Raw genomic sequence first — 26,007 nt, forward strand, 5'->3', positions numbered from 1 at the left:
ACTAATGAGGATGTTGAGGATATACCAGTTCCGGAGATGGTTTTCAAGGGTTATGAGTCAGACAAACTAAACCAAATCACTGTGAACCGGGAAGATGTAGTAGGCCAGATTGACAAACTAAAGAGTAGCAAATCACCTGGACCGGATGGTATGCATCCTAGGGAACTAAAGGAACTCAAAAATGAAATTTCTGTTCTATTAGTTAAAATTTGTAATCAATTGTTAAAAACATCCATTGTACCTGAAGACTGGAGGGTGGCCAATGTAACCCCAATATTTAAAAAGGGCTTCAGGGGTGATCTGGGTAACTATAGACCAGTGAGCCTGACTTCAGTGCCAGGAAAAATAGTGGAAACTATTCTCAAGATCAAAATTGTAGAGCATATAGAAAGACATGGTTTAATGGAACACAGTCAACATGGATTTACCCAAGGGAAGTCTTGTCTAACAAATCTGCTTCATTTTTTTGAAGGGGTTAATAAACATGTGGATAAAGGTGAACCGGTAGATGTGGTGTATTTGGATTTTCAGAAGACGTTTGACAAAGTCCCTCATGAGAGGCTTCTAAGAAACTAAAAAGTCATGGGATAAGAGGCGATATCCTTTCGTGGATTACAAACTGGTTAAAAGACAGGAAACAGAGAGTAGGATTAAATGGTCAATTTTCTCAGTGGAAAAGGGTAAACAGTGGAGTGCCTCAGGGATCTGTACTTGGACCGGTGCTTTTCAATATATATATATAAATGATCTGGAAAGGAATACGACGAGTGAGGTTATCAAATTTGTGGACGATACAAAAGTATTCAGAGTAGTTAAATCACAAGTGGATTGTGATACATTACAGGAGGACCTTGCAAGACTGGAAGATTGAGCATCCAAACGGCAGATGAAATTTAATGTGGACAAGTGCAAGGTTTTGCACATAGCAAAAAATAACCCTTGCTGTAGTTACACGATGTTAGGTTCCATTTTAGGAACTACCACCCAGGAAAAAGATCTAGGCATCATAGTAAATAATACTTTAAAATCGTCAGCTCAGTGTGCTGCAGCAGTCAAAAAAGCAAACAGAATGTTAGGAATTATTAAGAAGGGAATGGTTAATAAAATGGAAAATGTCATAATGCCTCAGTGTCGCTCCTTGATGAGACCGCACCTGGAATACTGTGTACAATTCTGGTCGCCGCATCTCGAAAAAGATATAGTTGGGATGGAGAAGGTACAGAGAAGGGCAACCAAATTGATAAAGGGGATGGAACAGCTCCCCTATGAGGAAAGGCTGAAGAGGATAGGGCTGTTCAGCTTGGAGAAGAGATGGCTGAGGGGGGATATGATAGAGGTCTTTAAGATCATGAGAGGTCTTGAAAGAGTAGATGTGACTTATTTACACTTTTGGATAATAAAAGGACTAGGGGGCATTTCATGAAGTTAGCAAGTAGCACATTTAAGACTAATCGGAGAAAATTCTTTTTCACTCAATGCACAATTAAGCTCTGGAATTTGTTGCCAGGGGACGTGATTAGTGCAGTTAGTATAGCTGGGTTTAAAAAAGGTTTGGATAAGTTCCTGGAGGAGAAGTCCATTAACTGCTATTAATCAAGTTTTCTTAGGGAACATTTAAGACTAATCGGAGAAAATTCTTTTTCACTCAATGCACAATTAAGCTCTGGAATTTGTTGCCAGGGGACGTGATTAGTGCAGTTAGTATAGCTGGGTTTAAAAAAGGTTTGGATAAGTTCCTGGAGGAGAAGTCCATTAACTGCTATTAATCAAGTTTACTTAGGGAATAGCCACTGCTATTAATTGCATCAGTAACTTGGGATCTTCTTAGTGTTTGGGTAATTGCCAGGTTCTTATGGCCTGGTTTGGCCTCTGTTGGAAACAGGATGCTGGGCTTGATGGACCCTTGGTCTGACCCAGCATGGCAATTTCTTATGTTCTTATGTTCTTAAGAGATTTCACTGAATTTTCTAAATTCTCAAGCCTATGGTGAGTCACAGTTCGATCTTGGATCAAAGGATTCTGAACTTCCCAACAGTTGATTCCAATTTCTCAAGTTGTTCCGAATGACTGTTTCTTGCACTTGTATCCGAGGCACAAACATATGAACTGTGGTAGTGAGGGAAATTAAGGACTGTTCAACAGAAGATAGGATGCTCCAAATATTATCCAAAGTTATCAGAGGAGGCTTAGGAGTGAAGAGATCTAAAGATGAGTCCGAAGCAGGGACCACAGCAGACTCACCAAAGAGATTCCAGGAAGAGCAGCCACGTTAAACTGTCTGTTCCACTGAGCAATCATGACAATCCAGCATTATCCAAGATCTTCTGGTCACCTATGATGGGTGGCAAAAGTCCCCTATAACCTCTCCTGATGGATCCCAGTGCTCCGTTCGTGGCCACCACCAGTCTCCTGCCTGCATCCGGGCCATTTGGCTTGCATCATCAGATGGCGATGCCAGTCTCCGGCACGTGGAGAAGGGAAGAGTTTGATTGTTGAGACTCAGCAAGGTGTTTGCGCTCGTTTCAAGCCACGGCAATGCTCCCCCGGGGGGAACTCCCTGCAGCCTACCCTTCCGTTTCACCATGGGCTGGGCAGTTTTTGAAGAACCCTTTTCCTTGGATAAAATGCTGTTTTACCCATGGAGATGGCTTTGAAAATTACCCTGGTGAGGTACAGAGCACTGCCCTCCATCCTTCTGGGACAGATCTTGATTCCCAGGATTTTAGAAATTTGGAGGACAATTATGGCGCCCAGAATTAATTTTAAGAAAGTAAAATACATTTTTGTAAAACAAAGTAAGCATTGGACAGAGCAGAAACAAATTTATTTTATTTAGATTTTTATTCCGCTTTCGCACTTTACACAGCTGAAGCAAAATAAAGACAAAATGGGTGAACAACTGCGTTATTCACAGCCTAGAACAGAATAGGAATGCTGCTGTCAGGACAGTATTGTACCTTGCAGACTAATTTTAAAACGAGCGCGGGGGCCCATCAGCATGTGAGCGAACATATGCTGGAATTTTCAATTGTGAATGGGTCTACGTGCTTAGGATTTAAAATACACCTAGCACAGGTAAGTGTGCTCCTAATTTCAAGAGGTTACATGAGCAAACCTACCTTGCGTATCTTTAAGAAATTGATGGCTTTGACGCGGGCAGGTAAGCAGATTTTAAAACCTGCTCGCATGAGGGACATTTCCAGTTTATCCAATTAGCCCATCAGTTTGCTCAGTCAATTTCAAGATCATCCAGACCCTTCAGTTCTCTGTCTCTCACGACCCCCAGTTGACCCACACCCCTCACCCTGTCGTGTAAGCCTCAAAACGTGAGATCTGCAGGCTTGCTCACCATCAGGAGTTATGCAAATAATAAGTCGCTGTGCGCTGCCGGTTTAAGATACGGAGTTACATGCGTAAATGTTGGTTCCACCCTGGAATGCCCATGCCTTATTTCTGACGTGTGCACGGGTATATAGATGCGTATAATTCACGGCATTTTGAAATCTGCACTGCTCGCGCGCAAGCCTACATACTCTCGCAGGGGTGGGCATTTTCGCGCAAGCAGCGCTTTTTAAAATCAACCCCCCCCCAAGGATCTATCTTGCACCCTGGAGCACGGTGCAGTAGACCTGGGCCACTGGAGTCATTCTGAGAGCTTAATTTCTATAGGTACCTCTGGAAAGTTGCAGTTGGGTAAGGTGCTCCCGCAGAAGCCCTCCACCGTACCAAGGCTATAGTTGAAGGTGGAATTGCGGACGAGGCAGGCGCCCACTTCACTGGGAGTGATGTTGTTCTCTGTCGCCACACAGCTGTATAAATCCTTGGTATTGCACATGAACTGGAGAAAGAGAAAGGAAAGGTTCAGACACAGGCCTGACGCTAATACTGGAGACATCTCCAATTACTCTTCATGGACGCAGTGCTAAGGAATTTGGTGCATCAAACTGTGTGCTATGGAAGTCACCCTAGGATAGCCATTCCGCTGGGGTTCCACGTTATGGTCCCACGTCATCAGTTTTATGTACACTACATTAATTGCTGTCTCAAAAGAGAAGCTATGTTTACTGGTATACACCATGGTCAGCACCGGGAAAGTCAGTCCATCTTTCTGTAGCACTGATTTTATGACAGGTTTTGTTAATTTTTCTGTAAGTGCAATCAATGCTCAAAGTAACTTTTTTTGATGACCTTTTCTGGTTGGTCACGTAACCAACCCTCCACATGGCCGGAGACATCCCCTGACCTCTGTGTGGGGACAGGAGGCAGGGTGGGAGAGGAGAGAAGAGTTTACATGAAGCCCTTCCTAAGTTCGTGGTTACCGCACGTGACTGGTCAGTTGGGTCCAACACCCCCCCCCCCCCCGGGACTGGTTCCTAACCCTCTCACCCCTAGGATGCAACTGTGCTACTGCTGCCCAATCCCTGAAGACTATCTACTTAGCTGGGCACAGGGGAGTAAAAAAGACAAACAGGGATCAGATCATCAGTGTAAGCTGAGGGCTAGTGAATTTTTATTAATTGTTCTTAAAAATGGCATAAGTAATTAATTTGAATTTTAGTACTTTGTTCAACCTAAGCAATGAAAAAGAGTCCTGGTTATAAACTCCCTTGAGGTCCTTTTTTCCTAAACTGTGTTAAATGCCTGCAGCAGTGCTAAATGTGCGTTAAAGCAGCATTAGCATGTTTGTATTAACGGTAAACTTTTTTTTTTCATTATTATTATTTAGCAAATGTATTAAACACTTTAATCAGTCACTTGAAATGATATACAAGAGTAACAAACAAAAAAAACATTTTAAATGCCAACAAAAACAGAATCATAATATCTGAAAACATCAGAACTCGTCAAAAAACAACAAAGTGTACATAAGTGCGATTACTGCATTAAGGGGGTTCATATTCGGCCTCTGTGCGGCTCGACAAGTTAGTCAGATACTCTTACCTGGCTAACGTAGCCAGGAAATTCAGCCCTAAGGCTCAACCCGAGTTAGCCGCATAAGTTATCTGGCTAACTCTGAATATCGGAGTTAGCCGGATAACTTATCCAGTTAACTCATCTCCTCCCCAATCTGCCCATTCGCTGCCCCCGGGTTATTCAGCGGCACCACTTAGCCAGATAAGTCCGACATATCCGGCTACATTTTTTTTTTTAATATTGGATTCCCTCATTTCAGTGAGATGATTTAATTGACAAATTATGAAAATCAGCTCAGTTTAATGTAAAATGATTCGCTTTAATGTAAAAAAATCTCTGTTAATGCCGTTATTAATACAAAACTTTAACTACACCACCTCTTAAAGCTTTTGCGATTAAAAACAAGCAGTAATGGCCATTTTTAATGCATATTATTGCAGCACTTTAACACGTTGTTCACAAAAGAGCACAAAGCCTTCAGTGAGCAGCACATTAAAGGAGCTGCAATGACAGCCTCTAGCACGCCCACTAAGTGTGAAAATGCTGGGCTATTTCCTGTACACTAGGACTGCAGCTCAAAGTTCCTAGCAAAGAGCAATACTACGATTCCATAAGCAGGAGACGGATAATGCGTTTACCATGTTGATGAACGCAGAGACAAAGACCAGCATAATGGTGAAGACTCCAACTAAGGTGCTATTGGTTTTGGACTGGACGATCTTCCTGGAGAGAGTTTGGAGTGGAGATGGAAAAAGCTGGATATGAAATAAAGGGTAAATGAATTAAAAAAAAACAAAAAACAACAACCTTAAGGTCATGGATCTTTACACAACCTTTAATCAGAACAGTTGCCAGCTCTGCAAGTCATAGATGCTTTTGCATTGTTTGAGTACTGAAGAGAGTGTTAGATTTAAAGATGAGGGGAAAAAAAAATTGCATTTATTAGTATGACCACTTAGTTAACACAATTACTGTACAACAGCAGTGGCTTTGTAGAAAGGGCAACCATTTACTGAGTACCACGAGGAAGACGACAGCATTATTCAGTGTAGAGCGAGCGATTTTATTCCATTCAGATCCAAGTGCTAGAACAGCAATAACAAATTCATTCAGCCGGCTGTATTTGAGTCATTATGCTGTGTGCCTTGATTCACTGAAATCCAATCAGGGGGGATAACCGTCAAACAGCTCCGTGCAGCGGCATAAACACACACATATGGCCGCGCGGAAATCTACAATAGTACTTTATAACCTGCCTGTATAATATGCATGCGTATTACAAAATACATGTAGCCCTACCCCACAACATATGTGCATAGGCGTGCTTATGCACGAATCCACGCAAGGCACTGAACTCGCTGACTTTTCCTACTTGTTTTAAAAATCTACATGCACATTATTTTACGCGTGAAAATGAAGTAGGTCTTAATCATGTAAAACCCAATTTACGCGTGTAAGTCAGCCTATTTTAAAAACATGCATGATAAATTGTAATTAACCAGTTTACCAATTAGTCTAATGGTTCGCCCAGTCCTACTCCAGGTCAGAGAGGCCCTCCTGGTTCTTCAGCCTGAACTCCCCCCAGTTCCCCCAGACTTCCCACTCAGTCAATAATACACAATAAACAAGTCTGATATCAAATATGCCAGATAATTAGCAGCTGTAAAATTATGCAAGCAAGTTCTCAAATGTACGCGCCTAAGTGTCTTTTAAAATAGCAACTTAATGTGTGTAACTGTTGACCCCAACTCGAATGCCCCTAGACCATGAATGAAACGTACGTGCAAACGTTCAACTTTTATAAAATTCCAATTGCGTGAGCAATTTCATAACCACGGGTGGGCCTTGGCCTGCCCACTTTGAGCTCAGGCCCACCCACTTTGCTTTGCCCAGTGGCCCGAGAAAAGCGACCCTGTCACAGGGCCCCCTGAGCAAGCCTGGTGCTGCCAGACATGCACAGACAGCGCAGCAGCAGCCGAAGAGGGGAGGCAGCTCGGGAGGCCACCAGTGGACCCTTTTCTCACCGGCGACCTAAGAGAAGAGGTGGCCCGCGAGGCTGCCGGCAGCTTCCACCCTACTGGCGTCTAGGACGAAAAAGACCCAGGAGGCCACGGTGGAAGTACTAGCCGCAAGAGTTTTGTATAGCTCAGAGGCTGGAATATGAGGAGGAGCAGCAGAACAGGATTCCCTGTCTATTCCCGATGAAGAGACTCCCTGGGTGTGTGTGTGTATGAATGGGAGCCTGCTGTGGTATGGGTTGGGGATATGAATGGGAGCCTGCCTGGGGGGGGGGGGCTTGGAGAAGTTCATTACCTGCTATTAATCAAGTTGACTTAGAAAATAGCCACTGCTATTACTAGCAACAGTAACATGGAATAGACTTAGTTTTTGGGTACTTGCCAGGTTCTTATGGCTTGGATTGGCCACTGTTGGAAACAGGATGCTGGGCTTGATGGACCCTTGGTCTGAGCCAGCATGGCAATTTCTTATGTTCTTAAAGACCCTTTGGTTCTTCATTCTACAAACCCCACTCTTGACCCCGAATCTTCACGCTTTGCTGAAAGCCCTAAAGCTCAAGATCTCCAGACTTGCTCTTCATCGGGACCAGCAGTAAAGTTACTTGGATAACATGGCGAAGCGCGCTACTGTCAACCTTTTTTATAATTAGGAGTGACACGCGCAAGTCTTGGCCCTGCCCTGCAACGCGCATGCCCTGCCCCTTTTCCAGCCCCTTATTCCTGACGCGCGCACAGGTATTTTACGCATGTATTCCACGGCTTCTAAAAATTCACGCCGTTCACGTGCGGCCCACACGTGAGCATTTGTGGCTGTATTTGCGTGAGCACGCTTTTAAAATCTACCTTTAAGGGAGGCAATTTTCAAATCTATACGGGCAGATGGGAAGAACATGGACGCTTTTACCCACTGATTCCGAACCAGTTCTCAAAGGAAAAGCATGCGTGTTTTTTCCTCCCGGAACACTGCCCAAGGGAAACGAGTAGCCATACAGATTGGCACCTGCCTTTTCTGTGGATCCTTTTTCCACCACAGCTTGAGAAAAACCACACCAGAAGACAAACCCAAGAGCAGGAAGGGAAACGGTAGAGAAAACGAGCCCACCAAACTGTTTGACAATCACCTCCTTCCCCAAGAATAGAGTCTTCCTAGCCCGGATCTAGTTGGTGCTGATAGTGGGAGCTGGTGCTTGCTTGCAATTTCTACATTTTGGAGGGAGAGGGAGGAGCTCACAGACAAGCTGCACCGCTCCTGCGCAAAATAGCACACAGGTGGCGAACAGCATGGTGAGCCTTGATATAATACTGAAAGCTGGTACGTCAAATAAAATAACTAACGATTACCACACAATCATTCATTTACCATTAGAGTGCAGGTAAAAAAAAGGAGGTTGGAACTTCTTTTTTTTTTTTTTTTAGCAATTGTGTGCTCTGCATTTCACCATCTTAGTGAATAACATGTTAAGTGTGATTTTAGCATGCATGGTCAAACTAGAGTTTAGTGAATTGGTCTCATAATGTCTGCCTATGAAGTAATGGTTTTATTCTTACTGTTCCGTTCACTCGCCAGCAGAGGGATTTCCATGATTTCCTTATGGTTAAACACCTTGTAAGAAACAACACTCCTTACCCATGATCAGTAAGAATAATATATTTATCTAAGAGGCAATTATTAAGCATTCTCTCCGTATATAAGATATTAGAAATCAGAATATTAGCATTGGCCTAGGTGGAACCATACGCATAACCTCCAGTTCTATCATAGTTTCTTCTAGCCTAAACATACAGGGATCAGTTGATACACCAAGGAATTGCCAAACACACAGTACAGTTCTCCTTTCAGGATAATATCATCTAATGCAAAAAGTACAAACTAAAAATCTAATACATATATTTATATTTGCTTTGCTATTTTAATTATTGCACTCCAGAAATCTAGGTTATAAGAATTAATTTGTAGCTAAAGTAATAAATATAGTTATTCAGATAAATGGAAAAGAAACACTCATTACAGTGATTGCTAAACTGGAGCACAGTTACAAAAATCTTTGTATCTCTTATGTGATAATAACAATCTGGGAAATGTAAATCGAGGGATCTTTTCCTTTTGCAATTTAGTGCAGCCATCGGTAGAATCACAGGCCATAAGTAGACCAGCAGGACTCTAGGGTACATGCAGCAGAAATGCGAACGTATTAACACAGCAGCGCTAATCTGGAAAGATTGAGTAATATGCAGACTTCCATCAGCGACAGAAGAAATGAACAGAGATTTATAATGGAGGAGAAGTCACAAAATTCCTATGAAAGGGGAGGCTCTATTGCTAGGGGATTGAAATCTGCTGGATGTTGATTGGGACATCCTGGCGCAGTTTCTTCTAGAAGCAGGGGGATCTGGGATTCTTTGCAAGGACAACTGTTCTGTCAACCGGTAACGGAACTCACTCGGGAGAGGGGCGATACTGGGCTTGGTGCTTACCAACGGGTCAGGGACAGTATCTCTGACGATCATCTGGGATCCAGTGATCACTGGATGGGGTGGTTCGGTATCAGAACGCAGGAGATGAAGGTTCATTCAAAGGCGAGGGTCCCAGGCTTCAGGAAAACTAGCTTTGTTAAAACAGGGGACAACGTTAGCTGGATGGGAAAATCTAGGGCACGTAGAAGAGCAGTGGGCAAAACCAAAAGGGGGTATTATAAGGGCAACTCACCTTTTTTGTTAGGAGAGTAAATGAAAGAAAGAGGAAAAAGAAGGCCACTATGGTTTCCTAAAGTAGCTGAAAAGGTAAGGGAGAAAAGGTTAGTGCTCATAAACTACAGGAGATCACAGAAAGAGGAAGGCAGGTGACAAAATCTGGAAAAGCTAAGAGAAGCTTGGAAAGTTGTCAGGAATGCAAACATTCAAAATGGAAGAAGAAAAATAGCAAATATGGTAAAACAGGGGGTCAAGGTTTACCTTGCTTCCAATCTTATTGCTGTTCATTTTATGTGGTCCTGCTCTTGACCCTTCCACATAAAATGAACAGCAATAAGATTGGAAGCAAGGTAAACCTCAACTGAATTTCTAAAAAAAGTGTGTTCGTGAGAAGCTAATTAAATTTAAAGTAGATAAGCTGTGCTGTACAGTTCACACGCAGAAGCTCTCACAGCGGAGGTGAGGAGGAGGAGGAGGAAGTTCCTAGGCGGCTGCTATTTACTCAGATCAGCCTACGCTTTTCCAGGACACAAGGCGCTGCATTGTTTGAAACAATGGATTCCTTCTGTGGTCCACTGTTGAGCAATTAATATTCAGGTGATATTCCGGGAAGACACGGATTATCGTGGACAAAAGAGCTCTGAACGCCTGCACTCTGGGACTTTCTATGTTCAACCGTCGCTTCAAAGCAAACAAAGCCTAACATCGTTTTTAAATGCTGATCCATTATTGACCTGACTTAATTTGCAAGCTATAGAAAAAAAGGGCAAGAAATGGATTTTATCATAAAAGGTCAGTACTTAGCTAATTTAGTTTTAAATCAAATCAGCTTATAATAGCAGTTTGAAATCAGTCTTCCCCTTGATACCAAGTTCAAACCTGAAGATTACAATGTGAAGAGGTCCAGCTTCCCAGAAGACAGATGGGTTTTCTTAATTAGTTTAAGAGCTTAAGAGATGTGCCTTAATAATTAAAGAGATTACGAGATGTCAGATGCGCAAGAGAAAGGAATTCTGATTGGTGTCACTCGGGAAGAGATACCCCTGAAATTTGGATGCGTGCTTGAGCTCTCTATTAATTACTAATTACAGGAGCAGAGAAGCACCCCAAGGAGTCACCATGTATGACTGCAACACAGAAGCAGTTGTAACAGCAAACCCTCGAAATCAGTATTGCGGAAGAGTGGGATATAAATGCAATAAACACTGGACGGTGTGAGGGCGCTCTTTGGCGTATGGCCATTTTTTTTAACTTGTGTGTGTGTTATAAAATAACCTGACTCTGCACATATGCGTGCCCAGTTTTAAATGGGCGCGTGCCTATGCGCCTAAATCCCACTTCTACCACGTAAGTCGGGAAGTTTAAAAAGGGGTGCATGTCCATGCCATTACCAGTTTGCCCACCAGTTCGCCCAGTTAACAGCTAGGTCCTCCAAACTCCCCTGGTTTGACAGTCTGCACTCCCCCCAGTTACCCCAGACCCTTTAAAGCCTTGAGAAATGGCTCTGACTGTTGATTTTTTTAACTTACACCTTGTCCCTAGCGGAAGTAAACTTATGTGCCACTGGACCTGGGCGTGTGCCTGGGCACGTAACTATTTACACGTGCATCTCTTGGCCATGCCCTGAAATGCCCATGCCCCGCCCGGACCTGGCCTCACCCCTTTTTGAAAACTTTTAAGATGTGCGCGCAGTGGGAGATGCGTGCGTATCTGCGCGGCTTTCAGAATTCGGTCGGTGCACGCCAGCCCGCCTTGTGCACGCATCTAAGTGATGTGCGCGTCGGGCTTTTAAACTTCACCTTTAAGAACAGGAGTATCTGAAAAATAATTGGTGGCATTCATGGTCATTTTGGGTCTTCAAATGATGCCCTCCATGTAAAGGACAAACTGTTAAGTAAGACGAACAGGAGCAGGCAAGTGAGAGGACTCTGAAAACAATTACGGGATCCCAGTAGAACGGAGCACCTAGTCATGAACAGTGCACGTATGGAGAAACAGTTTGGGTTTCATTTCTATACAGAGAGATCATTTGTCAGCCATTTAGCTCTGAACAAATACTGGACTGCAACTACGAGCTCTGAACAGTTCCCTCTTGGGTTTTTTTTGGCGGAGACTCAGAACCTGTACAGTTTGGGTAGGGCCGCTCTGTGATTTACGCAAATGCCGCCTAGGGCAGCAAACTTCTGTAAGTGGCAACATTTCTCCCCCCCACACACACACATATCATCCCCACTCCAGAGACTTTTGATCGTCCCCTACACGGATCTTTGATCCCTCCCCACCACTCTGCCCACGTGTGGATCTCCGATCTTTCCCGTGGCTCCTGACTCCGGTGGCAGTGGCTAACAACAATAGGTTGAGTAAGGGTGGAGCCCGAGCAAGCCTCCAGCTTCAGATACTTTATCCGACAAAGGCCTTTTTCTAAAGATGTTTACGTCCCCCCCCCCCCTTCTGGAAAATCGTCTTAATGTACTGAACCAGGAATTCACCAGAGGGAGAGATAATGTTACGGCACTTGTTTTCACTCAGAAACCTCATTATTGCTGGGTTTGTTTTTTTTTTATTTTAATGGAAAGGAATCACAAGTGAAGGACTCATTATTAGGACAGACCTATATTATTTAAGTTGCTATCAGCTGAGCAGGGCTACAAAATATAGGAGCATCCTTCTGTAACTCATCCTAAAGGCAGCTTGAAATGCATTTTGCTTTTACTTTTCATTTAATCTGCCCTAAAGTGATCCTGAAGTGCATTTCCTTTCAAGTTTCAAATGCATTTCAGACGAATTGCCTGAGTTCTGCTTCTTTGTAGAATGCATGTCAAAGGCACGCGGAACTCGGCTGGAAATTAATTTTAGTCTCATTCGGCGGGGTAAATGGAGACCTGATTAAGCCTAAATTGCCTAATCCAGATGTCTGGGCTTTAGTACTGTGCGGTAATCAGATGTAGCAAACATGCGGGGAGGTGGCTGTTTTATTTAAAGACATTTTAAAACCCAGACATGAACTTTATTTCTGGATGCAGGCGTCTGATTGCAGCTATTTATAACTGAGGTGCTTTTCACCTTTTCTTTCTTTTCAGTGGGCGAGGGGAGGAGGTTCTTGTGGGAATTCCACTTCATTGGGGGCGTTTTTCTTTTCTTTTTGTTTCAGCAAATAGCATGCACTAAAAATGAAAGAAGAAGAGCAAAATATCTTGATTTTTATTGTCGTTTTGTTAAAAAAAAACAACCGTACATGAAACAATGCAGGCAATGTTGCTGACATTGTCTACATCATTTCACACAAAAGCACATCCCTACTAGAAATTCTGAGATTATTCTGCTGGGAAAAAAAAAAAGATGGAAACCTTGTGCTTACTGCAAATTACAGCAGAATGACTGAGACTGCTTGTCCTTACTACAGTTATTCGTAGAATAAAGGCATCAGTGATAACTATTGCACGTAAACAGCAACTTTTCTCCGAGGCAGAGTATTTCACAGACAGACTCCCCTGATCGTTATCGCTTATTTTCTATACCACAGATGGATAAAAGACTTGAGTCACTCCTGCTAGGATTTGATCTGGCGCCTGGGCAAGCTGAGCTGTTTTCCCACCTTTGCAGTTAAGAACATAAGAACCTGCCATACTGGGTCAGACCAAGGGTCCATCAAGCCCAGCATCCTGTTTCCAACAGTGGCCAATCCAGGCCATAAGAACCTGGCAATTACCCAAACACTAAGTCTATTCCATGTAACCACTGCTAATGGCAGTGACTATTCTCTAAGTGAAGTTAATAGCAGGTAATGGACTTCTCCTCCAAGAACCTATCCAATCCTTTTTTTAAACACAGCTATACTAACTGCACTAACCACATCCTCTGGCAACAAATTCCAGAGTTAAGTGGACGCAGCAAACCTCAGGTCTCTAAACCTCGGTCTGTCCCACAGGACCATTTCAGGACAAAATCGGTCATTTTATCTTCAGGGCCGCTTTAAAATTGCATTGTTCCGGTGGACTCCCTGTGACGGAGAGGGTCCCGAGCAGGGCAACTTCTTCTATCTGTTACGCTCACATATAAGATAAAACCCCACTTGAGAGGGTCTTGGACTCGCCATAGCTTAACCCTCACTCTCCCCTCCCCGCCAGTAATTAGAGCAATGAGATGAAATTACCGGTTACGGCTGTTTGCAAAAAAAAAAAGCAGACAAGGAGAGAAAAGCTTCAGGACCCAGTTCAGACTATGGGTACCTACCTCACCCATACATGCACCGGGCAAGGCCCAAATAAGCTACTCCAATTGGCCGCTTCGGCCTTTTCCAGAGAACAAATCTGCAACTCACTGACCCCACAGCGGTTTACGTTGATCATACACAGCCTGATTCGTCAAGGCCTTTTCCCGTAGACGCCGAAGGGGTGGAAAGCTTTAGAGAACCGCGCCCTTAGTGAGACAGGGCTCTTAGACGAGGTGGACCGTGTTAAGTCAAAACATCATAGACTGAGAAATGCTGCCGCCCCAACCCCCGCCAACTCACAGATAAAACCAAAGCTGCAAGAAAGGCAACCTACAGAAAACCACCCAGACACACGCTCGGCAAAAAGAGGGTTCAGTCGTGGGGGGGGGGGGGGAGAGAAAGTAAAACACGCAGGCTGCTTGCAGTACTCACCTTTACGCAGGAGTAGATTGCCGAAACAAATACCACCGTTGTCAGCATCAACAAACAGGCCAGGTAAAAAGCCAGCATAAACGAGGAGCTGAAAACAGGTAATGATGCATCGTTTTACTACATCACGCTAAGCAAGACAGTACTTTTAACATTTAACTTCACCACACCTTCCCATCTAAGGCACGCTTGACAGGCTCTCCTTCTGGATGGGCCCGGACTAAAGATGTCAACTACTGGCGTCTCCCACCAGGTGGCCAAAGAGTGAAAGTTTAATTCCTGGCCTAAAATCCCCCCTCCTGCCGGGATGACCCGGGCATGGGTCAGTATTTGATGCCACAAAGCAAATGCGGCAGCAAAATGAGGGCGACTCCTTGGAGAAAGAGGTGCTCGGGAGACCTTGTGTAGAGTTTACAGCGTTTCTGAGCTAAGCTCCTCAGAAACTACCTGGGTGGGTGAGAGGCTGTGGGTGAGGGTGCATGTGTGACTGCTTGTGGGTGGGTGCGAGGGGGTGTATGTGTGTGTGTGTGTGTGTGAGAGTGTGTGTGAGTGTGTGTGTGTGAGTGGGTGGCTGGGTGAGATCCTGTGGGTTTTGTGTGAGTGTGTGACTGCCAGTGTATGGGTGTGGATGGAGGGAGGAAGGGAAGAAGACAGGTGAAGAAAGAAAAAACCGAAAGAAAAAAAAAAGAAACCAAGAAAGGGAACATGGAAAAAAAGAAGCCTGGGACCAACTGATTATAAAAATAAATTCAGACAATAAAGATAAAAAAAATATATTTTGAGTTTTTAGTGATTGACATATGTTATCTTTGGGAATGTGCATTATATATTTGTATTTTGTTCTTTCTTCAGAATTCCACTGTTCAGAGTCTGGTTTGTCGGGCTTTCCATTTTATTTTTGTCTGCATGTTTCTGTTTCTAATTTGTAGTCCCTTAGGGGCAGATTTTCAAAGCATACGCGCGTAAATCCAGGTGGATTTATGCGCGTAGCGGGGGTTAGGCACGCCGAGCCTATTTTGCATAGGCCCAGCGACGCGTGTAAGTCCTGGGGCTTGAAAAAATGGGTGGGGCGGTCCTGGGGCGGGGCATGGGCGTGGCCAGAGGCCTCTCCACTGCTGCTGAGCCCGGGGATCGCGCACTGGCACTTGGCCGGCGCGCGCAGCCTATGCCTGCCCAGAGGCAGGCGTAAATAACAAAACAAAGGTAAGGGGGGATTTAGGTAGGGCTGGGGGGCGGGTTAGGTAGGGGAAGGTGGGGGGGGATGGAGGGAACGGAGGAAGGCTGCATGGCTCGGCCTGCACAAGTTGCACAATTGTGCACCCCCTTGAGCGCGCAGAGCCTGGATTTTATAACATGTGCACGGCTGCGCGCGCATGTTATAAAATCGGGCGTACATTTGTGTGCGCCTACCTCTTAAAATCTGGCCCTTAATCTGTATTAGGTAAGGGTCTGTCTGTGTTCTGCATGTGTAACCGAGGTGCAGTATTCCTGCTGGCATGTAGTTTTTCTGTACGGCTTTGTTCTGTTAACCCCAGTAGATGGTGTATTAGTGTTCTAGGGCTTGTTATAATATTTGCATTGCTGCCAGGTCATAGATAAGGCTGCTGCAGTTTGAGTACTGAGGGGTTTGTGTTACTTAAAATGTTTGGCAGTGAAGGGTTTTCAGTTACTGAGATGAGTGTGTGTGTTTGTGAGAAGGAGCATGTATGCATGAGAAAGAGAATGAGAGTGAATATGAAGTGTGTTAGTGTGTGTTAGCGTGTGTGAGACACTTTGCATGCTGTTCCAGTGTTCTCTCTAAGGATTGGGGTTGCTGTGAGCATAACATTGAAAGCAGTGCTCATAGGGTAATGCACACAGCAACCCAATCCTTACAGGGAACATTGCCTGTAGGATCAGTGGATGGCCAGAGCTAAACATGAAGGCGAGAGAAACAAATAGAAAAAAGAAATAGGAAAGAGAGGAAACCAGAAAAATCACCCATAAGTACAGTATAAGAATTTTGTATATTTGGAGACATACAGATGTGAGAAGATGTGTTTTGAAACTAGCATTTTTCACAGTGGTCAACTCAAGGAACTTAATAAGAGGAATGTTAAGTTCTTATTTCATTTGTAGTCAATTTTATTTGGCTAAAACACAAGGAGTTGAGTGTTACATTGTAATTTCTTAATCGGACTACTTACAGTAAATGGCAGATGACATTTGGACAAGTGTAAAACGATAGACATGATGAAAAATAATCCTGAGCCCAATTTTGTAACAGTGTGCTTAAGGCTGATTTTTCAAAGCGGACATACACATGTAAGTCCGCATGGATAATTAACAGGATTGCATGTACCTTTGCGTGCCACAGACGTGCATTTACACCTGCAAGGGAGCAGATGTAAGTGTCCAGGTAAATATTTATGCATATAATACGTTTGAAAATTAAAAGTACAGCATATACAAACAGATCTCCTTAATACAGTTAAAATAAAAAAGTACACACATAAATTATTTCCCTGCCCCAACTCCATCCGTGGGAATGTCTTTCTGCAGTATGTGGAAAAACTAGGAGTGAAATCACTTCCACGGGTATTTTTGTACATGCAACCCTTGGGGTAATTTTCAAAAAGTCTATTTATGAGCATAAATGATTTTGAAATTTCACCTCTATATGTATACAATGCTGGGTTCCGTATTAGGAGTTACCATCTAGGAACAGGACCCTGGAATCACAGGGTTGAAACCTAAAAGGTGAATGTTAAAAGAGTTGCACACATAAAAATGAGCAAATGTGTGCACAAATAGCATATATTTGCATAAGTACCATTTTATATACCTCAAATGCTCATAGTCTGGGTAAGAAAATCTTAAGACTTGTAGGCCCTAATGGTGGAGATGGACTTGGACATTGTTGCGGTTACAGAGAAATGCTTCATCGATTCTCATGTTTGGGATACGGCCATCCTGGGCTATAACTTGCTAATACTAATGGGGATAATGTCTCTAATGTTCAGGTAAGAGCTCACCTGAGCATCAGTGATCATCAGACAGTATGGTTCCATTTTGCAAATAAGATATAGAGAAGATACACGAAGACCCGAGTTTTGAATTTCAAAAATACAGACTTTGTCGAAATGGGGATGTACCTGGAGGAATAACTGGAAGACTGAGAGAAAATGGGAGAGGTGGGCCAAGTTAAAAGGAGCTATTACAAAGGCAACAAATCTATATATTAGAAAAGTAAATAAAAGTAAGAGGAAAAAGGAACCAATCTGGTTCTCTAAGGAGGTGACTGAAAAAAATAAAGGCAAAAAGTATAGCGTTCAAGAAGTTTAAAGGATCCCAAAAGAAAGAATATCTGTCAAAACTGAGGGAGATGAAGAAAGAAATAAGGAACGCAAAAGGTCAAGCAGAAGAAAGGATGGCCAAACAGCTAAAGCGAGGTAAAGTGAGGAGACAAAACATTTTTCAGATATATCAGTAGAAGAAAGTAGGTCAGAAGTGGTATAGTGAAATTGAAATGTACAAGAAGCAATGTGTGGAGAGTAACAAAGAAATGGCAAAAATATTAAACAAATTCTTCAGTTCGGCATTTCCTAAAGAAGATCCTGGAGAAGGTCCATTACTGATTAACAAGACCGTAGATGGGGATGGCTTCCTATCGAACAAAGAATACAATACAAGGCTTTATGTATAATTCATAAATTAATCCACGATGACAAAGCTGAATGGCTAAACACGACACTGCGCGTACATGTCTCGCAAAGAAACCTGAGATCTGCTAATAAGGCTCTACTAACTGCCCCCTCTGTCAAAACAGCACGCCTTACGCAAGTAAGGGAAAGAGCACTATCACTAGCTGGCCCCGTGCTACGGAACACCTTGCCACTCGAAAATTAGGCTGCAGAGAAATTTGAAAATATTCAGGACAGATCTGAAAACCTGGCTCTTTAAACAAGCTTTTTATAAAGAGAAGGAGAAAAACAGTTGATTGATAAGGACGCACCAAACTATAAGTTGTTACTTATAACATACAAATGCATATTAATGTTAAATACAAACCGCCTAATATGTTCCAAATATACAAACTTAACTTACATAGTTTATTGTATTAAATTGTCACCGTACTACAATGGCACATAATTAAGTTGTAAGCTACACCACTCTTTTTTCATTATCGTTCCTTACTGTAAACCGTTGTGATGGTTATCTAACTCAACGACGGGATATAGAAGAGTTTTTAAATAAATAAATAAAAATAAATGAAGTAGATGAAGCTTTGTTTACAGAAGAGAATGTATGGGAGGAGCTAGGGAAACTGCAAGTGGAACAAGGCCATGAGGCCGGATGAGATACTGAGGGAGCTCAGAGATGTGCTGGCAGGTACACAGAAGGATCTGTTCAATAGGAGTGGTGCTGCAGGACTGGAAAAGAGCAGTGGTTGTCCCGCTTCACAAGAGTGGTAGCAGAAAGGAGACTGGAAACTACAGGCCGGTTAGCCACACCTTGGAAGTGGGAAAATTAATGGAGACTCTGCTGAAGAAAAGGATAATGAACTATCAACAATCCGGTGGGTTGCTGGACCCAAGACAGCATGGATTCACCAGAGGAAGGTCCTGTCAGACAAATCTGATTGATTTTTTTGATTGGGTGACTAGAGAATTGGATTGAGGAAGAGCGCTAGATATAATCTACTTGGATTTCAGCAAAGCTTTTGATATGGTCCCACATAGGAGGCTTGTGAATAAAACAAGAAGCTTGGGAGTGAGCGCCAAGGTGGTGGCGTGGATTACAAACTGATTGACTGAGAGGAGACAGAGAGTAATGGTAAATGAAAACTACTCTGAAGAGAGAGCCATGTTAAGTGGAGTGCCACAGGGATCAGTATCGGGACCAATTCTGTTCAATATCTTTGTGAGTGACATTACGAAAGGGATAGAAAGTAAAATTTGCCTTTTTTTGCAGATGATACTAAGATCTGCAATAGAGTGGAAATGCCTGAAAGAGTAAAGAGAATGAAAAGAGATTTAAGAAAGCTTGAAGAGTGGTCGAAGATTTGGCAGCTGGGATTCAATGCCAAGAAGTGCAGAGTCATGCATCTGGGGTGCAGTAATCCAAAACAGCTGTATGTGTTGGGGGACCTAAGACTGATATGTTCGGACCAAGAGAGAGGTCTTGGGGTAATAGTATCTGGAGATCTGAAGATGGCGAAGCCATCTGACAAAGCAATAGCTAAAGCCAGAAGAATGCTGGAAAGCATAGAGAGAGGAATAACCAGTAAGAAAAAGGAGGTGGTGATGCCCTTGTACAGGTCCTTGGTGAGGCCTCATTTGGAGTAGTATTTTCAGTTCTGGAGTCATATCTGAAAGGGAATAAAGATAGGAGGGAGGCAGTCCAGAGAAGAATGACCAACATAGTTTGGGGTCTGTATCAGAAGACCTATGAAGAGAGGCTGAAGGATATGAATATGTATACCCTGGAAGAGAGGCGGTGCAGGGGAGATATGATACAGACCTTTTTATAAAACTGCCCAGGACTCAGCTGTCTCAGTGCTTCTTCATGGATAGCTGAGTGATGGCCAGTTTTATAAAACGTTAGATAAAGATTTAACTGAGGTACTACATTTAAGGAGCATCGAGATTTTGGATAGAGCAGTGAAAGAGAAAATCATTTCTGATAAGGAATATAAATTCCTAATGGTACCATATCCTACCACGGCATATTTTTATATATTGCCTAAGGTACATAAATCCTTGCAAAAACCCCCAGGTAGACCAATTGTAGCTGGGATAGGCACTGTATTGGAACCCCTGGCTAAGATGATAGACTATTACCTGCAACCTAACTTGTCTAAAATTGAATCTTATGTCAAGGACACTACTGACTTTATCTCTTGGTTGTCAAAATTATCCAATGCGCAACACAACTGGATTCTAGTAACAGCTGATATTACCTCTTTATATACCAGTATACCTCAAATGGAGGCATTAAAGATTATTGAGGTGGAACTTAGGAAGAATGAATTGTCAGATCGAAGGGTGGAATTTCTCTTAACTATTGCTGAGATTACATTAACATCTAATATCTTTAGTTATGGGATGCAGTTTTATTTGCAGACTAAAGGGATTCCCATGGGGTCCCTGATGGCACCAAGTGTCGCATGCTTATATGTAGCCCATTTTGAACAACGTTGGGTGTATTCTTCTAGATGGTTTCAATATATCGTTAGTTGGAAGAGGTATATTGATGATTGAAGAATGGTGCTCAGGTGAGCTCTTACCTGAACATTAGAGACATTATCCCCATTAGTATTAGCAAGTTATAGCCCAGGATGGCCGTATCCCAAACATGAGAATCGATGAAGCATTTCTCTGTAACCGCAACAATGTCCAATCCAATTCCATCTCAGGGTCCTGAGATGGAATTGGATTGCTTTTTGGACATGTTGAATTCGAGTGATGTGAATTTAAAATTCACCATCTCTAAAGATACCCAGACAGTTTCTTTTTTAGATACCTGGGTATTTGTCCATCAGAAGAAATGAATTACAACTGTTTACAGAAAGGCAACCGATAGGAACACCCTATTACACTACAACAGTTTCCATCCTAGACTGTTAAAGGATAATATTCCTGTGGGGCAGTTTCTTCGTTATAGACGACTTTGCAACTCCACTGTGGATTTTAAGATCCAAGCTCAGAAGTTGGCTAACAGATATAACTTATATTGTGTATATCTAACCATTTTATTACGCTTATCAATTTGTACAGTATTACCTTTGTTTTCCCCCCTCTTCCCCTCTACCCAGTTCTCCTATCAGTTTCATTGTAAAGCCCCATTGGCCACTTTATGTTACATGGAAACCGATGTGATGTTTTCCTAACGAATGTCGGTATACAAAAATTTTAAATAAATAAATAAATGATATTCTCTTTCCAAATCATTCCTAACATTCTGTTTGCTTTTTTTGATTGCCGCTGCACACTGAGCCGAGTATTTCAGCATATTGTCCGCAATGATTCCAAGATCCTTTTCCTAGGTGGGAACTCCAAATACGGAACCCAGCATTGTGTGTCTGTAGTTGGGACCATTTTTCCCTATGTGCACCACTTTGCACTTGTCCACATTAAATTTCATCTGCCATTTAGATGCACAGTCCACCAGTCTTCTAAGATCCTTGTGCAGTTCCTCACAATCCACTCGTGTTTTAACATCTTGGAATAATTTTGTATCATATGCAAATTTGATCAGCTAACTTGTTACCCCCTTTTCCAGATCATTCACGACTATGTTACAAAGCATCATTCTAGCACAGTCTCCTGAGGTACTCCACTATTTACCATTTGCCACTAAGAAACTGACATTTCAATCCTACTCTCTGTTTCCTGCCTTTTAACTAGTTTCCAATCCACAATAGGACACTGCCTCTTATCCAAAGACTTTCTAATTTCCTGAGGAGTCTCACATAAAGTATTTTGTTAAATGCCTTCTGAAAATCCAGATCCACTGTATTGACTGGCTCAGCCTTATCCACGTTTATTAATAAGGATGTACATCCAGAAAAAATGTGGTTTCTTTTTCAGTTCAATGAATTTATTTATTTATTTTTGGTTTGGGTTTTTTAATTCGTTTACTTTTTTTTTATTATTATTAATGCACACTATTTTGATTTAGTGCGCACTAAATTGAAATAGTGCGCACTGAAAGGTGAATTTAAAAAACCCGGCATACGCCATAATCGGGCGATACACCGCACAAGTCAGGCTCGCGCATGCCCACTGAATCTGAAAAGCGACCCAGATGCGCGCGTATCTCAAACGTTTTCACAAAGGGGTGTGGCATGGGCATTTCTGGGCGTGGCCAAGAGATGCGTACGTAAATTCTTATTCGCCTGGGCATGTGCTCAGATCCCCTGCCGCATAAGTTTACTTCTGCTTTGGGGAGGTGAAAGGTATAAAATATAAAGAGAATGCCATTTCTGACAGGTTTAAAGGGTCTGGGAGAAACGGAGGGACTGCAGACTATCAAACCGGGGGTTCTGGAGGACCAGGCTGTTAACTGGGCGAACTTGTGAAACTGGCAATGACATGGACGTGCTGCCCTTTGAAATTTCCCTGACCGTCTTGGTAGAATCAGGATTTATGCGGCTAGGCTCACACCCACTTAAAACTGGGTACACATATGCTCGTGCCTACAGGTGATTTTTTTTTAAAGGATTTAAATGTCTAAATGGAACTACAATTGTAGCAATTTTCAAAAGCCATTTACCCGTGTAAAGTGAAGCTATATAAGCAAATCCTATGGGCAACTCAAGCCTACTTACATGGGAAAAATGCATTTACATGTGTGAAACCCATTTTTAAGCATGTAAATGCTTTTGAAAATGAGGCCCAAACTGTATTTTATAAAATGTGCACATATGTGCACGCAAGTTATAAAATCGCTGCATCCCTGACTGCACGCCAATGCAAATGCGCACCTGCGTGCTGGTTTGAAAGTTACCGTCTAAGGTGGTAACTTTAAAAGGAGTGCATTCACAAGCAGATATGTGGATGTGAGCACACATACGCTGGAATTTTAAATTGTCTCGCAAGTGCATGCATATAATACAAAACACACCTAGCGCGCATATGTGTGCTTCTAATTTTAAGTAATTATGTGAGGAAACGTTATTTGCGTGTCGTTCCATAGGACTTGTTGGTTTTTACATGTGCAAGTGAACACATTTTAAAACAAGCGCGTGCGATGGAAATAACCAGTTTACCACTTAGTCCACCAGTTTGCCCAGTCTATCACTAGGTCATCAAAACCCCTCTGGTTCTTCAGCCTGAACTTCCCCAGAACCCTCACCAAGTCAATTTTTGGCTATAACGAGTTTTATTCTGACTTACACCTGAAAAAGAGCAGAAGTAAATGTGCGCAGGTAACAGCCTGAAACTCACTGTGATTGCCGGTTTTTTGAAACTGGAATTTGAGTGTAAATATTTGGCCCCGCCCTGGAACACCGCTGACCCGCCTCAAATCCGCCCCTTTTTTCCTGCACGTTCTGTTGCTTGCATTCATGCATGCGCACAAAATTTTCCAATTTTAAAATTTGAGTTCTTCATGCTTGACCTGTGTACAAGGGCATATGGGCCTTTTAACGCAAGCAACTCTTAAAATTCGCGCTAAAAAAAAAAAAATTTAAGGTGAATTTTAAAAAGCCAGACTTGTGCCAAAACCGGGAGAGGGGCAGGCATCTAGCACACGTCTACCCGATTTTATAAGCTGCCCACATACGCGCACAGGTAGCGATGCCCGAATATCTTGCGACGAGAAAACCAGGGGCGGAAAGTGGGTGGGGCATGGGCATTCTGGGGCGGGGCCGAGACACATCATGTATGTTTGTAAGCGCATGGGCGCGTGGCCAGATCCATTTCAGCGCAACTTAACTTCTGCTATAGATGAGGTGCAACTGGGGGAGTACAAGCTAAAGAACCAGGGGAGACTTGAGGACCTAGCTATTGACCGGGTAAAACTGGTGGCCGAAATGGAGAAACTGGTCATGGCCTGGACACGTGCCTGTTATTAAATTTCTTCACTTCCACGCCATAAATCTAACGTTGCCCTGTTCACGTACACTCTTAAAATTAGTGGCACAGGTACACATGCCTGGCCTATTTTATAACGTGTGCGCGTATCTGCGCGCAGGGTATAAAACTTCACCACCTATGGCCGCACACACCCCCTGTACACATGTATATGGCCATCCAGGCACTCGTTTTGAAGTTACCGTCTTAGAGGTCAATTTTTAAAGCCCGGCTCGAGCATCAATTAGGGGATAGGCGAAGAAGCCGGGCTTGCGTGCACCGATCGTATTTTAAAAAGCGCTCAGATACACACGGAAAACCCACTGCGCACGTATCTGGAACGTTTCCGAAAAGGGGCAGGGCGTGTTCCCGGCAGGGCATAGGGCATTTCAGGGCCTGGCCAAGAGATGTGCGTGTAAATACTTATTATGCACTTTGGTGCGCGCTGAGGTCCCCTGCCATGTAACTTTACTTCTGCTATGGATGACGTGTAAGTTAAAAAAATAAAAGGATTGAGCCATTTCGGAGGGGTTTAAAGGTCTGCGGTAACTAGGGGGAGAATAGGATATCAAACCAGGGAAAACTGTTGTTAACTAAGGGGTCGATTTTAAGACCTGCGCGCGCTCACGTTCATGTGCGCTTGGTTCCCGGTGCGAGCACATGGATGCACCGATTTTATAACATGCACACATCGCAGCGCGCATGTTATAAAATACGCCCGCATGCACATGCGCACCGGATTTTAACATCCGCTTGCGCATGTGTGGGCGGCCCATGATTCGTGCATGCAGGGGGGGGCAGAGATTTTCAAATTACCCACGGCAACGTGATTGTCCTTTTACCCAGTTCCCTCCCAGTCCGCTCCAATTAAGAGGCGGACTGTAAGGGAACTTTCTCTAACCCTAATCCTATCCTTTCTCTCTCTTCCCCTCTCCTCCCCAACCTTTAACCTAAACCTACCTAGCCCCAATTTTTTTATTTTTATACTTATTGCTCCTCGGGAGCAGAAGTAAAACCTGCGCACCAGCCAGCTGCCGGCACGCGCTTCCCTGGGACAGCGTCTAATGGCGCTAGCCCGGCCCACCCCCGCCCCGTCCATTTTGAAAGGCCCGGCACTTCGGCACGTAGCCCCCCTAATTTACACACGCAGGACTTTTAAAATTTTCTTGTGAGTGAATTGGTGGATGAACTGGTAAACTGGCAATGATGTGGGCACACGACCATTTTAAAATCCCCATCTTGTGCGGTAGAAGCAGGATTTGAGAACCCATGCATGTGCCCACTTAAAATTAGGAGCACATGTGCACACGGCTAGGGTATTTTATAATATACACACATATATGCATGCAAGTGCGGGCCATCCCGTATGTGCACTAAAACAATGAATAAAAGCAATAACTAACACAGAGCGAGCGAGAGAAGAGACCCTTAATAGGATTTTCATATTAGTCAACTATTTATATCACTATAGGAGGGCTAGCTAGTAACTCGAGGTGAGGTTTTGCTAGTGGTCTAGGGTTTTGGGGTCAGTTTTACATGTAGAGTGAGATGTACGAACAGTACAGTAGCACTCCGTGAAGATTAGACGTGATTTGGAGTGAGGAAAGTCCCACAAAGATGAGAGTTCTACAATGTTCTTTCGTCCTAGTTTGATGGATTCTCTACCAGGTTTCTTCAGGTTTACGCAATAATGAAAAATAATCTTATGCAAACAAAAGCACAACTCGTTTAACCAATTTGGAAATAGTACAACCTTTGCATTAAGGTTTAAATTTGGAAAAAGATAACACCTGCACAACCCCTCGCCCCCGACACTCTAAACTATACCTTCTAAAACATGCGTAAATAAGAGCTGTAATTCTTAAATAGGGCCCTTAATTTTATGAAATATATAAAAGAGATCAATATTCCAACTGATGTTCTCAACAAAGTCCTAGGCACGGTCTAACAGCTGTAAAGGAGTGTTAAAAACAGCTTTAGTAGTGGTGTGTGCAGGTTCATCTATGAATATACTGGAAGATCCAAAGCAACACATTAGGCATCGAGACCTCTCAAAGGCAAGAAATGAGATAGGGAGGGATCCACTCGATTCTTGCAGAGTGGACCGTAACAAGCAAGTGGGAGGAGGAATAGCCTAGTGGTTAGAGCAGTGGGCTATGAACCAGGAGACCAGGGTTTGAGTCCC

General features: G+C 43.2%; 1 protein-coding gene across 2 annotated transcripts in view; it reads right to left on the reverse strand.

Annotated features, from left to right (window-relative positions):
* The window catches only part of ADCY5 (adenylate cyclase 5), a 472,164-nt gene that overhangs the window by 77,623 nt on the left and 368,534 nt on the right, over positions 1 to 26,007 (reverse strand). For both annotated transcript variants that reach the window (XM_029605225.1, XM_029605224.1), the window contains exons 12-14: positions 14,269 to 14,356; positions 5,553 to 5,669; positions 3,674 to 3,838 (exon numbers count right to left, since the gene is read on the reverse strand). In XM_029605225.1, the coding sequence (XP_029461085.1) occupies positions 3,674 to 3,838; positions 5,553 to 5,669; positions 14,269 to 14,356 (370 nt within the window). The remainder of the gene's footprint in view (positions 1 to 3,673; positions 3,839 to 5,552; positions 5,670 to 14,268; positions 14,357 to 26,007) is intronic.

This window comes from Rhinatrema bivittatum, chromosome 6 (assembly GCF_901001135.1).
Source record: "Rhinatrema bivittatum chromosome 6, aRhiBiv1.1, whole genome shotgun sequence".
NCBI classification, from domain to species: domain Eukaryota; kingdom Metazoa; phylum Chordata; class Amphibia; order Gymnophiona; family Rhinatrematidae; genus Rhinatrema; species Rhinatrema bivittatum.